Here is a 15,784-nt window from a genome sequence, read left to right as displayed (position 1 = left end):
TGTTATGTTTCACTGAATATTAAATTCTAGTTTTGCTAATTGAGATCTACATTGACCAAGACTCACTCCCAGACTCAGTTCCCAGACAGTTCCTCGCTATTATGTTTTATTGCTAAAAAGTTTAATTGAATTATCCTAAAGCTTATCACAGTAATCTGTCTTTGGATGGAGATCAGACACCTCACGAGCTATAACCAAGGGACATAAAATTCATGTATCTATCAATGAACCATATGCTAATTGGAACTTATGGCAAAAACAACATGACAAAAGAGTGTCCCTGGGTTTCTGGATTAGGATATTTCCAGAGGCCAGAAAGAATTATACTAAGAGTAATCAATTTGCTGAATTACATGCAGTATATGAAGCTCTAAAACAAAAAAAATTAACAGAATGTCATTCTACAGAACATTAACATAACAAGACTCTTGGTTGGTAGCCAATGGATTAACCACAGCTTTGACTTTGTGGGCACACCAAAAATGTGGCAATGTGGGAGAAAAAGCAACATACAGATGGGCTCAAAATCAAGGTATTTCCTTTACTATGGATCTCATTCAATATTTTACAATGTCCAATTTATCAATATATTGAACACAGACACTTAACCACAGCTAGCCAAAGGACAACTGGCGTGTGGCAAGCTGCCCGGGCAAATATGGCAAACTGATTATATTGATCCATTAATTTGAGATGAAGGATGTCAATATGTAGGTACTGCTATGGACACCTATGGATATTTAGTGGCCATTCCCTTCAAGAAAGCCAATCAGACTAATACTATTAAAACAGAGGAGATAATCTACATTATGGTGTTCCACTTCAAATTCAGAGGGACAATGGATCACATTTTAAAGGTAAGTTAATATAAGAGTTTGCCCAGGAATATAATATACAATGGATCTTTCATATTCCTTATTATCCTCAAGCTCCTGGTTGGGTTGAAAGAATAAATGGTTTGCTTAAACAGCAATTAATTGATAATTAATTAATAAGAGAGGGCTCTTATAAAAACTGGAGAACTAACTTTAAATACTTCCCTCAATATTTTAAATAATAGACCTATTAGAGAATCAGAAACTCCTTTGATGAGAAAAATTATTCCAAATTTACAGATTCATAAAACCGACTTCTATCCTGAAACAACTGAGTTCGGGGAAATTAGCCCAGGAGCACTAGCTCTTTTCCAAGCTACTCCTGAGACTACTGGATTGGATCTATGCTCTTTATCTGAACAGAGACTTACGAAAAGATTGATATGTGCTATTTCAACTGGTATTGGAATCAAAATGCCTCCCAGGCACTTTGGGTTAATTAAGGAATGCTCCTATTAAGCGTTAAAAGGCATCTGTGTCCATGCAGTAGTTACAGACTACCAAGGAGAAATCCAAATAATTTTACAAAATTAAGGAAAGGATGAAAGGATGATCTATTTATTAATAAACATGATAGAACTGCCTGACTTCTGATTTTCCCATGTGTAAGTGGTAAGTACAAAATGAGAAGAACCTCCCACCTTACTAACAGAGATGACGGAGGGTTTGGGAACACAAATGAAATACATGCAACTAGAGCTAAAGTCTGGGTAAAGCAACCTGACAGTCCTCCCATATTTGCTGACGTGGTTGCACAGGAGAAGGATAACACCATATTAACTGATGATCCCCGGACAAGAAGAATGGCAATATGTGCTGTTAACACATATTGCTATGCTCATGAACAGACTATTCTTGGAAGCCTGACTGTAATATGGATTGTCATTCATACATACCTCAACCTTCAAGGATATCCTATGATTAAAAGAAAAATATGAAGAAAACTATTGAGGAAGCTTCAGCTAGAGAAACATAAGCCAGACCTGAACTCCGGATAACTTCATGTGCCCAGCAAAAAAGGCCTTTTCTTTCTTAACTTTGACTTTCTATGTACAAAAGATTATACACAGCACTGGTAAGGATATAGCTCAAGTCTTAATCATTAACACTAAATGGATGCTTGCAACACTAAAGTCACATGAACTTTATGTATGACAAAGACTTTTAATAGTTGTTTAGTGACTCAGTAATATTTCAGCTGCTGTTGTGTAGTCGCTGAGTCATGTCCAACCCCGTGGACTGTAGCCTGCCAGGCTCTTCTGTCCATGGGATTTCCCAGGCAAGAATACTCAAGTGGGTTGCAATTTCCTCCTCCAGGGGATCTTTCTGATCCAGTGATCTTCCCCACCCAGGGACTGCCTGCATTGTTAGGAGGATTCTTTATCACTAAGCCACCAGGGAAATTCAACATTTCAGCTACACCAAACTAAATCCTAAACCGACATGTGTGATAGGACTGTTTGTTCTCTACAGCTGTTATATTATCTTGCTCAGAAGGATAAGGTCCAAGGACTTTTAATGTCTGCTAATGCATATGCTAAAGAATTTCTTGATGAGGGTGAAGGAGATGGGAAAAGCCGGCTGAAAACTAAATATTAAAAATACCGGGGAGGGAGGTGGGAGGGGGTTCATGTTTGGGAATGCATGTAAGAATTAAAGATTTTAAAATTTAAAAAATTAAAAAAAAAAATTATTGGAAAAAATAAAAAATAAAAAAATAAAAGTCTTTGCTACTTTTGAAAAAAATAAAAATAAAAATAAAAATACTAAGATCATGGCATCTGGCCCCATGACTACATGGCAAATAGAAAGGGAAAAGGTGGAAGCACTGCTTCTAGATGGAAGTCTTTGCCAAACACAAAGACTTGAACGCCATAATATAGCTTCTCACAGGTTAGAATTAGAGCCCATATTGTTCGTCTCTAGGTCCAAAATAAGAAGTGAATGAAGAGTGGGGATGAGCAAGAAAATGTGAATTCTCTAAATATATAGGAATACTTTAGCTAAGAAAACCAGGAAACTATTATGTGACTTAGCTGCACTGAGTCCATATATATGTACATGTGTAAATGTGTGTCTGTGTGTGTGATATGTCTGTGTGAATAATGTGTGTTTTCTAATGTATCTGCCTATATACACATATACTCATATATACATAATCATTTTTCCTTATAGATTCCCAATCCATGAAATAAGGATAATAACAGTATCCACCTCATACAGCTGTGAGATTTAAATGAAGCCCTTACTCTGTGCCAAGCACTACTCTATGCTTTACATGCACTAATTTTACTTGAAAATGAGGAAACTGAAACACAAAGAAATTGGGTAACTTGACCACAAAGCTGTAAGTGACAAACTAGAATTTAAACCCAGACGAACTGGCTTCTAAACCCAAGTTCTTTAAGTGCTCTGCCTGTGAATATTTAATGCTCTACAAATGTTAACTATGACTTTCAAAAATGTATATTAATAATGAAGATAAAAATTAAAAGTTTATAAGCTAAAATAAAAGATATAAAATGAAGACCCAAACTACACCAAGAACAGGGATAAGTAACAGGTATCAAAAACTAAGTGGTATGTTTACTATCCTGTAACAAGAAACTCGCATGTAATGGGCACCAGCATTGGCTGAATGTACTAACTGTTGTTCAGTCGCTAAGTCATGTCCAACTCTTTGCAACACCATGAACTGCAGCATGCCAGGCTTCCCTGTCCTTCACCATCTCTCAGAGCTTGCTCAAACTCATATCCATCGAGTCCGTGATGCCATCCAACCATCTCATCCTCTGTCACCCCCTTCTCTTCTTGCCCTCAATCTTACCCAGCATCAGGGTCTTTTCCAATCAGTCAGCTCTTCTCACTAGGTGGCCAAAGTATTGGAGCTTCAGCTTCAGCATCAGTCCTTCCAATGAATATTCAGGATTGATTTTCTTTAGGATTCACTGGTTTGATCTCCCTGCAGTCCAAGGGACTCTCAAGAGTCTTCTCCAACCACAGTTCAAAAGCATCAATTCTTCGGCACTCAGTCTTCCTTATGGTCCAACTCTCACTTCCATACATGACTACTGGAAAAACCATAGCTTTAACTATACGAACCTTTGGTGGCAAACTGATGGCTCTGCTTTTTAGTACACTGTCTAGGTTTTTCATAACTATTTTTCCAAGGAGCATTCAATAAAAACCATCACTTAAAAGAGTAACAATGGTAGGTGTTATGGATTGTATTACGCCCCCTAAAAACATATTCAAGCCTTAACTCCCAGTACCTATGAGTATAACCTTATTTGAAAGAAGGTTATAGAGTCTTTGCAAATATAATCAAGACGAGGGCATACAGGGGAATTCCCTGGTAATTCAGTGGTTAGGAATCCAAGCTTCCAGTGCAGGTGATCATGAAAACTTCCCTGGTCATGAAACTAAGATCCTGTAAGTCACATGGTGTGGCCAAAAAGAAATTAATTAAATGAGGTCATACTGGATTAGGGTGTCCTTATAAGTGGGAAATTTGGACATGACAAACACAAGGAGGAGGCAGAGACAGCTAAAGGAGCTACAAGCCTAGGAATACTGAGGCCTGCTGGCCATCTCTGGCAGCTAGGAGAAAAGAATGGAAGAGATTCTCCTACAAGACTCCAGGAAGAGCCAACCTCTCCAACACCTTGCTATGGAATTTCTAGCCTCCAGAACTGTGAGAGGATATGTGTCTGCTGTTTTAAGTCACCGAGTTTCCGGTAATTTGTCAAAGTAGCCCTGTTGTTGGTGTGTCAGCCGCTCAGTCGTGTCTGACTCTTTGCAATCCCATGTACTGCAGCCCACCAGGTTCCTCTGTCCATGAAATTTTCCAGGCAAGAATACTGGTGTTGCTTGCCATTCCCTTCTCCAGGGGATCTTCCTGACCCAGGGATTGAACCCAGGTCTCCTAAATTGTAGGCAGGTTCTTTACCACTTGAGCCACCAGGGAAGCCCAGAAACTAATATAATCAGTGTGATGTCAGAATAACATAAAAAATTACAATGTTTTGTTTAGAAAAATAGTTCGGCACTTTTCTGTAAAACTAACCACGTGCTCAACAATCTTAGTCTTGGCTATTTGCTCCAGAAAAATAAAAACAACATTCACATAAATACCTGTACATAAACCTTCATAGCAACCTGATTCACAATACCCCACAATTGGAAACAACTCAAAATGGCTAAATGGTTACTTAACCATTCAGTGGGAGGAGAATGGTTAAACTCTGGCATAGCTATACAACTGAATACTATTCAGCAATAAATATGAGCACAACTTTCATCAATTCATGCAAGAACCTGGAGGACCTCAGCAGCATTATGCTTAGTGGAAGAAAGTGTATCCTGGGGGCTTCCCGCGTGGCTCAGTGGTAAAGAATCCACCTGCCAACACAGAAGACATGGATTCGATCCCACATGCTGCAAGCAACTAAGCCCATGAGCAACAACTGAGCCTGTGCTTTAGAACCTAGCAACCACAACTGCTGAAGCCCACATGCCTAGAGCCACAACACGAGAAGCCACAGCAATGAGAGGCCTACATACCGCAACAAAGAGTAGCCTCCACTCCCTGCAACTAGAGAAGGCTTGAGTGCGGCAAGGAAGACCCAGCACAGCCAAAAATAAACTTAAAACAATTTTTTTAAGTGTATCCTGAAAGGTCACAAACTGTTTCATTCCATTTATATAACATTCACAAAATGACAAAACTACAGAGACAGAAAACAAGTTAGCAGGTCGAACGGCACAGAACTTTACACACATAAACACAAATGAATGCACATAAACACTGGTAAAAGACTTTTAGGTCTACAATCCAGTCAGTACTGTACCAATGTCAATTTCCTGCTTTTGATATTATACTACAATCACATAAGATGTCACCATTGGGAAAAACTGAGAGAAGGGTTCACAGACTCTATGTACAATTTTTGCAACTTGCTCTGAGTTAATTATTTCAAAGTAAAAAGTTTTATTTTAGAAAGCCACCTGAAAAACAAGAAAGGGATAAAGTATGTTAAATCAGTATCAAAAATGTTTTGCTTCTTACCTTCAGACTCTTCAGATAATTTGAAAGCATACTAGGATGGAATCGATTTTCTTCAGCAACTTGACTGTCATATCTTGGTCCTAACATTGTTTTCAGAGGTAAGAATCTTCCTAAATAACATAAAGATAGGTAATAATTTTCATTAACGAAAATGTTCTGGGTTAAAACTCTATAATTAGCAATTCTCAAAATCACCTTCTTACGATATTTTTAATGAAATTGTTCATAAAATACTCTCAACCTATACTATACTTTTAAAGGGCACTATATTTTATATTCAATATATCCAATATATATTCTAGAAATCGACAATCAATATAAGAGCAAAAGAAATTACCAGTAAATGGAATGTCCAGAAAGATGTCCAGAAAGTTCTAAACCACTATATTACAAAGTTACTGCCTTAAAACCTGTAAAGATATAGTACCAGAAAACTGATAATGAAAATCAATTCTTTGAAATTGCTATTACGCTTTTTTAATATAAAATTGGAACTTCTGATGCCGAGCAGGGCCCTGTGGGGCTCCTGGGCATGGAGGCCTTTTTGTCCCCCATTCCTTAAAGGCAAGACTCAGAGGCTCCATGATCAAGATGGTGATCAGAGGAGGAGCAGCAAGGAAACCACCTGAGGCAAGATTAAGGGGAGCAGAAAGGCTCATCAAGATCAGGAGACCATCTAGGACCCTGTACACACCCTAATCCTGTCAGCAACCCCACCCTTTTGAAACTTGAAGGAATGAAGACTGTTACTGCCTTGATAATTACCACATACCCCTGTCTGACTATCTAAGTTAAGTCGCTCAGTCGTGTTCGACTCTTTGCGACCCCCTGAACTGTAGCCCACCAGGCTTCTCCGTCCATGGGATTCTCCAGGCAAGAATACTGGAGTGGGTTGCCATTTCCTTCTCCAGGGGATCTTCCCGACCCAGGGATCATCTCCCGCATTGCAGGCAGACGCTTTAATCTCTGAGCCACCAGGGAAGGTTCTAACCTCTCCCTATTCAGGGAAGGGAGACACAGTTTTTGAGGCGCTAGCCTCCTAAGTTCCCCCACTGCCTGCCAAAATAATAAGGCCACTCTTTCCCTCTCCTCCATAACTCTGTCTCCATATTTCTGTTTGGCATTGGTGCACAGACAGCCAAGATTTTGGCAACACTTTCTCCATTTTACAGACCTTATCCTACATCCCAGAAGAAGAATCAGGGCGAGAAGCATACTAACCAAAATCACTCACCAAACAACTATCAGTGACTCTAATTTCAGCAAAACTAACTTTTTGGCCTTTTTTTTCTGAATCACCATGTAAACATAGGGGAAGTTATCTTATAAAATCAATTTTTAAATCATCTATTTTAGCTGATTTATATTATAAAATCACTAAGTATAAACATCTACCTAAAATCATACCTAAGCGAAGTCTTAACATGTGTCCATAGACTTTAGCCAAAACAAATAAAAAGATCATTTTCTTTTTCTATTTTTATTTTCCACAGAGAGTCAGATATGACTTAGCAACTGAACATTTTCTACAAAACCACTCAAGATCAACAGTAACCTCCATCACTCAGTTCTCAAAAACTGATCATTTTTAACTCAGAGGGAGTTCCTGAATGGCTTTCTTCACAAGGCTTCCAGGACACTGCATCCTCCCATTTCTCCCCTCTGCCTGGCCTCTCCTTCTCAGTCTCCTTTACTAGCTCCTCCTCATCGCCCTGGCCCCTCTGTTTTATCCTAGGGCTCGGTCTTTGTACCTCCTTTCTTTCTACACTCTCTGCCTTGGTGTCTCATTTGGTCTCACAGGTTTAAAAGCCATCAAGGCACTAATGCCTCACAAACATGTAACTCTGTGCCGAACGTCTCCCTTAACTCTAGAATCAAACGTCAAATCACTGACCTGACTTACTAGTCTGCTGCTGTTAAGTCACTTCAGTCATGTCCGACTCTGTGCGACCCAATAGATGGCAGCCCACCAGGCCCCCCGTCCCTGGGATTCTCCAGGCAAGAACACTGGAGGGGGTTGCCATTTCTTTCTCCAATGGGATGTCTAACAGGTGTCTCAGACTTGGTATCCAAATCTGAGCTCTCAATTTTCAAACTCCTCTTAAGGCCCTCCCCATCTCAGCAAATGTAATACCCTTTTTTTAACAGTTTAGGGCAAAAGCTGTGGCCTTATCCTTGATCCATCTCTTTTTTACACACCCCACATCCAATCCATCAGCAAATCCTATCAGATCTGTCTTCAAAATACATCCAGAATCTGACCACTTCTACCATCTCACCTAGATTATTATACTTCATTTAGTTTATTTACTATTTATTAAGTGCCTATTGGAGAAGGAAATGGCAACCCACTCCAGTATTCTTGCCTGGAGAATCCTATGGACAGAGGAGCCTGGTGGGCTATAGTCAATGGGGTCACAAAGAGTCGAACACGACTGAGCAATTTCACTTCACTTCACTTCAAGTACCTATTACGTAACAGGCATTATTCTAGATGCATGGAATATATTAGTGAAAAGAACTAAAAAAAACAGATAAAAAAATCCCTGCCCTCATGAAGCCTAATTTCTATTGACTAAACCACAAACAAGAAACATAATAAATAATAATAAGGTAAGTTAGAAGTTTCATCCCACTAAACCTCTCTTCTCCTTGTCATTTCAGAGATCTCATCCTATTTCTCGTGCATACCCTTAACTCTGTGCTCCTCCCCTACTGCTCAGCCACACTCTCCTGAGAAAAACCCAGACCTAACTGAACCCAACCACCTGATTTCTTTGGGCCTACCCCTATGCGGCTCGACTCCTAGAGAAAATCTCAGATGGGTGACAATATAAATAATCATCAATTTCAAAGGCAATCTTCTGTTTCACATCTTTTTCTCATTTTTAAAATATACTAAGCTCCTCTACCCCCTTTTTCAACTGATGGCTTCATGTTATACATTACTGAAAAGAAAAGGCAAAAAGAAGCAACTTCGTATGTTTAACACATACCAGACACTGTTTAAAACACTTTACATAGATTTATTAATTTACTCCTAACATCTGATGGACAGGGAGGCCTGGCGTGCTGCAGTCCATGGGGTCGCAAAGAATCAGACACAACTGAGAGACTGAAGTGAACTGAACATAAACATACATAATGTTATTATCCCCACTTTACAGATGAGGAAATCAAGGCAAGAGAAATTAAATAACTTGAAAACTGTCACACTTCTAGTAAATGAGAGAACAGTGATTCAAACCTAGGTGATCTGGACATGGAGTCCACAAATAAAACTGCTATTCAACAGCACCTCTCCACCACTGAAACTTGCCTCACCCTTATAGTTATAAACCTTTCTGTCCATTTTCTCGAGTCCATTTTCTCTTTCATCCTCTGTCCTTCCTCCCATTAATGGCAAATCCCTTCCCTTCTGCTCTGGATTCCTTTCCATTTTGCCTTCACAAGGACATCAACCTTTCCTCCCTTCCGTGTGGTTACCAACTTTTCTAATATCTTACGTCTTAGCAGTATCTCATACATCTGACTCTTCCTTGCTTCTTGAAAAATTATCTTGGCTTTCATAACACTAGACTCGTTTAGTTTGAGGAGCTGCTTGTCAGAGAAACTAGCATTCCTTATCCTGAATAATCAAATACCATGCTTTTAAATACTTTCTTTACACTAATGATCCTTAAATGTACATCTACAACTCGAACTTGTTTGAATTCCAAACCATATATCCAGCTGTGTACTCAATATCTCTACCTGTGCAGTCAGGATCTTAATACCTCTTCCAACTTGCCTTCCACTCCCTCCCCAAATAAGCCCTAATGGTCCCAATCATCCCACTGCATAAGCAGAAACCTAGGACTAAGTTTTGACTTTCTTGCTCTCATTCTAAATCCAACAATCCAAGTCCTGTCTATTTTCCCTCCTTGTTGTCATTGTTGTTTAGAGGCAGGTTGTGTCCTACTCTTCTGTGATCCCATGGATTGGGATCTTCCAAGCAAGAATACCGGGGTGGGCCACCATTTCCTTTCTCCAGGGGATCTTCCCAACCCAGGGATCAAACCCTCGTCTCCTGCATTGCAGGTTCATTCTTTTACTGCTGAGCAACTGGGGAAGTTCATCTTCCCCTTTAATTTTCTCCAATCAGCCTGTGCACACTCAGTTGCTTCCGTTGTGTCCAACTCTTTGCAACCCTATGGACCATAGCCCACCAGGCTCCTTTGTCCATGGGATTCTCCAGGCAAGAATACTGGAGTAGGTTGGATGACTCCTCCAGGGGATCTTTCCAACCCAGGGAATGAACCCGCATCTCCCGCAATGCAGGCAGATTCTGAGCCACCAAGGAAGCCCACTACTCCAACTCTACTTCTAAACCATCACCATTCTTTCACCCAGACTACCATGAAAGTTCCTAGTCTCCCCACTCTCATTCTTGTCTCTTTCATCAAACACAGAGCAATCAAAGTGAGCTTCTTTAAACTGAAGTCAAATCATCTCACCCCAGTGCTTAAGAAATGGCAATGGTTTGCCAGTGCAGTTTGGAAGTATATAAATATTAAAATCCCTTATCACACCCTAAAGCCTTTAGGACCTAGCTCAAACACTCCATCCTCATATCCACATCCTCATTTTAAGGCTGAGATCTCTCCATCATCATCCTATCCTAACAGAAACCTTTAAAATAAAAACAAAACAACAACAACAAAAAAAAAAAAAAACCAACAATATATCTAGCATATTTTGGGGGGGGGGGGGGTCAGCCTGTGCAACTTGTGGGATCTTAGTTCCCTGACTAGAGATCAAAACCCAGCCCTCGGCAGTCAGATGAGGACCGCCAGAGAATTCCCTCTATCTAGCAAACTTCTATTTATTCAAGATAACTCACACACACTTCCTCTAGGAAGTGTGAACCCTTTCTTCTTCCCTAACCTCAAACAAAGAATTGGGTTTATCACCTCTAGTATCCCATAATATTCTATAATAGAGTCATTACTGTACTTGTTATAACAAAACTTTGTTTAAAAATGATGGTTTACTACTTCCAAGAAACTACATGCTCTTTAAGGTGAGGGACTATATCTTAATCATCTCCCAAGTCCCAAAAACCAGCACAAAGTATACACAAATACTTGCTAAGTAAAATGACTTTAAAGTCACCATTATTCTCATAAGACTATCATATTTATAGTCCCACAGTTAGTTCCCAGGAAGTTCTTTACACATAGTATATATAAACTGTTATGCTGAATAATCTGCCTTTAAGAAATGAGAAGCCAGTTTTCTTCAAAGTGTTCACCTAGAATCCATCACTCAGAGGAGAAAAAAAATAATTCTTCAGAAATAAAGCCTCAGAAGGAGAAAGGTCCTATCTTCAGGAGCTCTCTCACTGGAAGTCTGGTTTAAGTAGAAAAATGAACTTCAGTGGGGAACAGATTACTTTTATAATTAGTACCATCTTCTTTCTGATTCAGAAAAATTAGGAACTTGTACAGTACTAATAAGAGTTGGTGATGGACAGGGAAGCCTGGAGTGCTACAGTCTATGGGGTCACAAAGAGTCAGACACGACTGACAGAACAAGTCATCCTAATGTTTACAATGAGAAAATTTAGCGGTCATAACATATTTTCCTAAATGTGCAAAATATCAAAGAAATTATACAACAAGCATGAATTCCTTTTCTAATGACAAAAAAAATAAGAGAAAGAAAACAGGAGGTAGAAATTGAGAATATGAATGATTCCTTATTTTTCTCTAAAGCTTGCAATAATATAGCTAGCATTTCTTGTTCTACTGCTATAAAACACTGCCAACCTTGCGTTATCTAAAATACACAATGTGTCATGAACACTTCTAGGACACAGAATTTTAAGGTAAATTCAGAGAGATTTATCAAGAATTTTATGTTGTCTTCCTTACTTTTTAACAAGGGTCACAAGCCAAAGCACACCTGATTACCAGTAAAGATCCAGCTGGTTGTCAGGAGGCCTGGGGTTCTGTCCAGGGCCCACAACTGCTCAAATGAGGTGAGTTTAGTGACTCAGGGAGCACAATAATTAAAAGTCTAGCTTTTGGGGGTCAAAATACTCCAATACAATAACAAGGAAAACTTTTTTATTTCTGACCCTTATCTCCTGGAGAGGGAAAAAGAAAAGAAAAGCACACAACTCTGTTTCTTAGAGTGGTATAAAGCTGTCTGGGGCTTAGCACTTCACCGGCTGCTGTCCACCCCCAGTCCGTACATACATGTGTCCCTTTATCTACCATGAAGTCAGTATCCTGATATTTGTCATCGCCATGAGCAGAATACATTAAAATTCTGACTTTTAAGCTGTTTTTCTAATTCCAAATAAAAAATAATTCTCTTTTGACAAGATCTTCTTTATGATTTTGTTTTTCTCACAAATAAATGTAGCAGGTAACTCTAATAATAAAGCATCCAGGAAACATGCGCCAAGTTAAAAAAGAAGTCAGACATCTAAGTTCAGAGGTTTCTTCATAACTCTATAGAGGGGGAAATGTATAAGTTAGAGATAACAAGGGAAAAAAGTCAAAATGTCTGAAGAGTAAGACCTATAAAGAAAAATGTAAAGAACTGTAATCAATTCATCTAAAGAAAGTACAATGACTATCAACTACAAGTGAAAATGCCTATAAAAATGGTTAGAACATAAAATTATTTCATTTTTGTTAAGGAAAAACATTACCTCACCCTAAGACTTATTTAGATTATCTTTCAATAAGACTTATTTATATGGTTTTACTGACTGAAGATTTAATACAAAATGTGAAGAAAAGCTGACAAACCAGAAGAATCAGAAAACATGAATTAAAAAATGACTACGGAATCTTCTCTTTCAACAATTTAAAATAACTAGGCAGACATACTAAAGATGTGTATATAATTAGCAAGCATGCATAGTTCACTACAATATCCTTTAATTTTGTTTCAAAACATCTTCTAGAAAAAGCATTAGGTTGAAGTTAGTTAAAATTTAAAACTTTAATTCTTCAAAAGAAAGTGTTAAGAGAATGAAAAGGCAAGCCACAAACTGGAGAAAAGACTTGAAAAGCATATGAAGTTCCAATACTTTGGCCATCTGATGCAAGGAGCCAACTCACTGGAAAAGACCCTGATGCTGGGAAAGACTGAGAGCAAGAGGAGAAGGGCTAACAGAGGATGAGATGGTTGGATGGTATCACTGACTCAGTGGATGTGAGTTTGAGCAAACTCCAGGAGATAATGAAGGACAGGGAAGCCTGGCGTGCTGCAGTTCAAGGGGTTGCTAAGAGTTGGACATGACTTAGCAACTGAACAACAAAAAAGGACTTGTATTTACAACATATAAAGAACAATAACAACTCACAAATAAAACAACCCAATTTTAAAAATTAGCAAACGAACTTCCCTGGTGACCCAGTGGCTTAGACTCAAAGTTCCCAATGCAGGGGTCCTAGGTTGGATCCCTAGCCAGGGAACTAAATCCTACATTCTGCAACTAAGAGTTTGCATACCACAGCTAAAGATTCCACATGCCCCATCTTATGATCTCCAGTGTCACACAAAGATCGTAGATCCCAAGTGCTACAACTAAGACCCTGCACAGCCAAATAAATAAAAATAAATATTTTTAAAATCAGCAAAAGATTTGGACATTTTGCAAAAGAAGATATGTGAACTGCCAAGAAGCACATGAAAAGATGCTCAACATCAAACCACAATAAGACAGTACTAAGCCCCTATTGGGGCTACCCTAAGAGCTCAGTTGGTAAAGAATGGGTAATATTAAAAAGACTGACCAAATTAAGTGTTAGGATATGGAGCAAAGAAGAATCCTCATACAGATAGGCAGGAATGCAAAATGTTAGGACTTTGAAAAGAGTTTGGCAGTTTTTTGAAAGGTTAAATGTACACCTACTGTATGATCCATCCCTCTCCTAAAGATTTACACAGGGGAAAAGAAAACATATGCCCATACAAAGAACTGCACAGGAATGTTCATAGTAAGTTAGTATGCAACAGCCAGAAACTGAAAACCCAAAGGACCATCAATGAATGAATGAATAAACAAATCTAATTTAAACTGGTGTAGCTGTAACAATAGACTACTACTTGGCAGTAATAAGGGATGAGTTAATGACACACACAAGCACACATATAAATCTCAAAATAATAATGCTGAGTGAAAGATGCCAGAGATAGTCCCCGAAAGAGAGTATGTTTCCATTTATTTTAAAAATTATACAAAACGCAAACTAAATCTATAGTGACAGAGAGCAGATCACCGGTTGCCTGCAGAGAGAGGGATTATCAAGGGCTGGAGGAAACCTGAAGAGGTGATGATTATGTTCACTATCCTGTGTTTCATTCTTGTGTTTCATAGGGGGTATGCGGGAGTCAAAATTTATCCAACTGTACACTTTAAATTTAAAGTCTGTTGGGTCAAACTCAAAGATGAAAAAGTCCTCAAAAGTCATTCTTAAAAAAACAAAGACAAGATTTTTTAAAACTAAGCAAAACAAAAACCTCCAGTCTCGGTGTGGATCAATTTCACCACTGGGAACTGCCCTTCCTCCTCTTAAGCCCTCCTTCATCTCAAGACCCACACCCTTCCGAGAACCCTGAAAGGTTTACAAAACTCTTGACTAAGCTTCAAAGTACTGCCCCTCGAGTTCTTGTGTCCTCAGTTCCTGCCACACAGAAACCGCCTATCTACCTTCCTGTTCGCAACATTTAGCCTTACTGAAGAATGACAAGTGCCCCTATTCCCTCCAGTCCAGGTTCCCAAATATTCATCCACGAAGCTTCATCGGACCAAGCGCATCTCGGTCCTGAAACACCACTACCGAAAGCTGCACCTCCTCAGCCCACCCCCGGACCCGCCCGTGCGCGGGGACTCGAACACCCCAGTCCCGGTTACCTGCCACCGGCTGGCCGCGCCGCGGACAGTTTAGCCACCGCGGCGGGATCTTGTTGTGAGCCATGTCTTGGGGCCGCGCACAGTCGCCCCTCCACCAACGCTCGGCCTAGCGGCCGCCTCCTCGCGGTCCGCTCTGAACCGGAGGTCTGAGGTACCCGAATCCCGGACGGCGTCCGAACCCTAGCCGCTCGGACGCGGTAATGTCAGCGGCGGCGCGCCACTTCCATTCAGGCTCAACTCTAGACGAGCCCACAATGCACCGCCACTTCCGCCCCCAAAGGCCCCACCCACTTCTTTCCGAGGTCAGAGGTGAAAAAGAGAAGCTGGCGGAGGGATGGGAAGGAGTTAAGGCCAAGGCGAATGGAAGGGGCGGGTCTTCCCTCGCCCCGCCCCGCCCAGATCTCGGAGGGCTCTGTGGGCGGCTTTGCACAGGCTCGGCTGCTATAGTGGGAGAAGGCACCCTGCTCCGATACTCTTGCCTGGAAAATCTCATGGACGGAGGAGCCTGGTAGGCTGCAGTCCATGGGGTCGCTAAGAGTCAGACACGACCGAGCGACTTCACTTTCACTTTTCCCTTTCATGCATTGGAGAAGGAAATGGCAACCCACTCCAGTGTTCTTGCCTGGAGAATCCCAGGGACGGAGGAGCCTGGTGGGCTGCCGTCTATGGGGTCGCACAGAGTCGGACACGACTGAAGTGACTTAGCAGCAGCAGCAGCTGCTGCCATAGTACGAGATACCGCAGAACTACCGTTCTTTACATTTCTGTCTCGACAGCCGATGGAAACCCTGGAGAATGAAACCAAGCCTCTTTCCAGGCGTAGAGTGGTCCGCAGATTTCGTTAAGGCATCTATCTGTTTTACTGACGAAAGGGGCTTTCCCGCTGCCTTCATACCCCAAGAGTCTGATCGCCCATTTTTCGGC

General features: G+C 40.4%; 1 protein-coding gene across 1 annotated transcript in view; it reads right to left on the bottom strand.

The window, feature by feature from the left end:
- Window positions 1-15,101, bottom strand: part of RNGTT (RNA guanylyltransferase and 5'-phosphatase) — a 235,173-nt gene extending 220,072 nt beyond the window's left edge. The window contains exons 1-2 of the mRNA XM_027972440.3: window positions 14,861-15,101; window positions 5,944-6,053 (exon numbers count right to left, since the gene is read on the bottom strand). Coding sequence (XP_027828241.1) covers window positions 5,944-6,053; window positions 14,861-14,924 — 174 coding nt within the window. The 5' untranslated portion in view covers window positions 14,925-15,101. The remainder of the gene's footprint in view (window positions 1-5,943; window positions 6,054-14,860) is intronic.
- Between the last annotated feature and the right edge of the window lie 683 nt (window positions 15,102-15,784).

This window comes from Ovis aries, chromosome 8, assembly GCF_016772045.2.
Source record: "Ovis aries strain OAR_USU_Benz2616 breed Rambouillet chromosome 8, ARS-UI_Ramb_v3.0, whole genome shotgun sequence".
NCBI lineage: Eukaryota > Metazoa > Chordata > Mammalia > Artiodactyla > Bovidae > Ovis > Ovis aries.
Note: the sequence above shows the minus strand (reverse complement) of the source record. Positions and strands in the feature narration are given on the sequence as shown.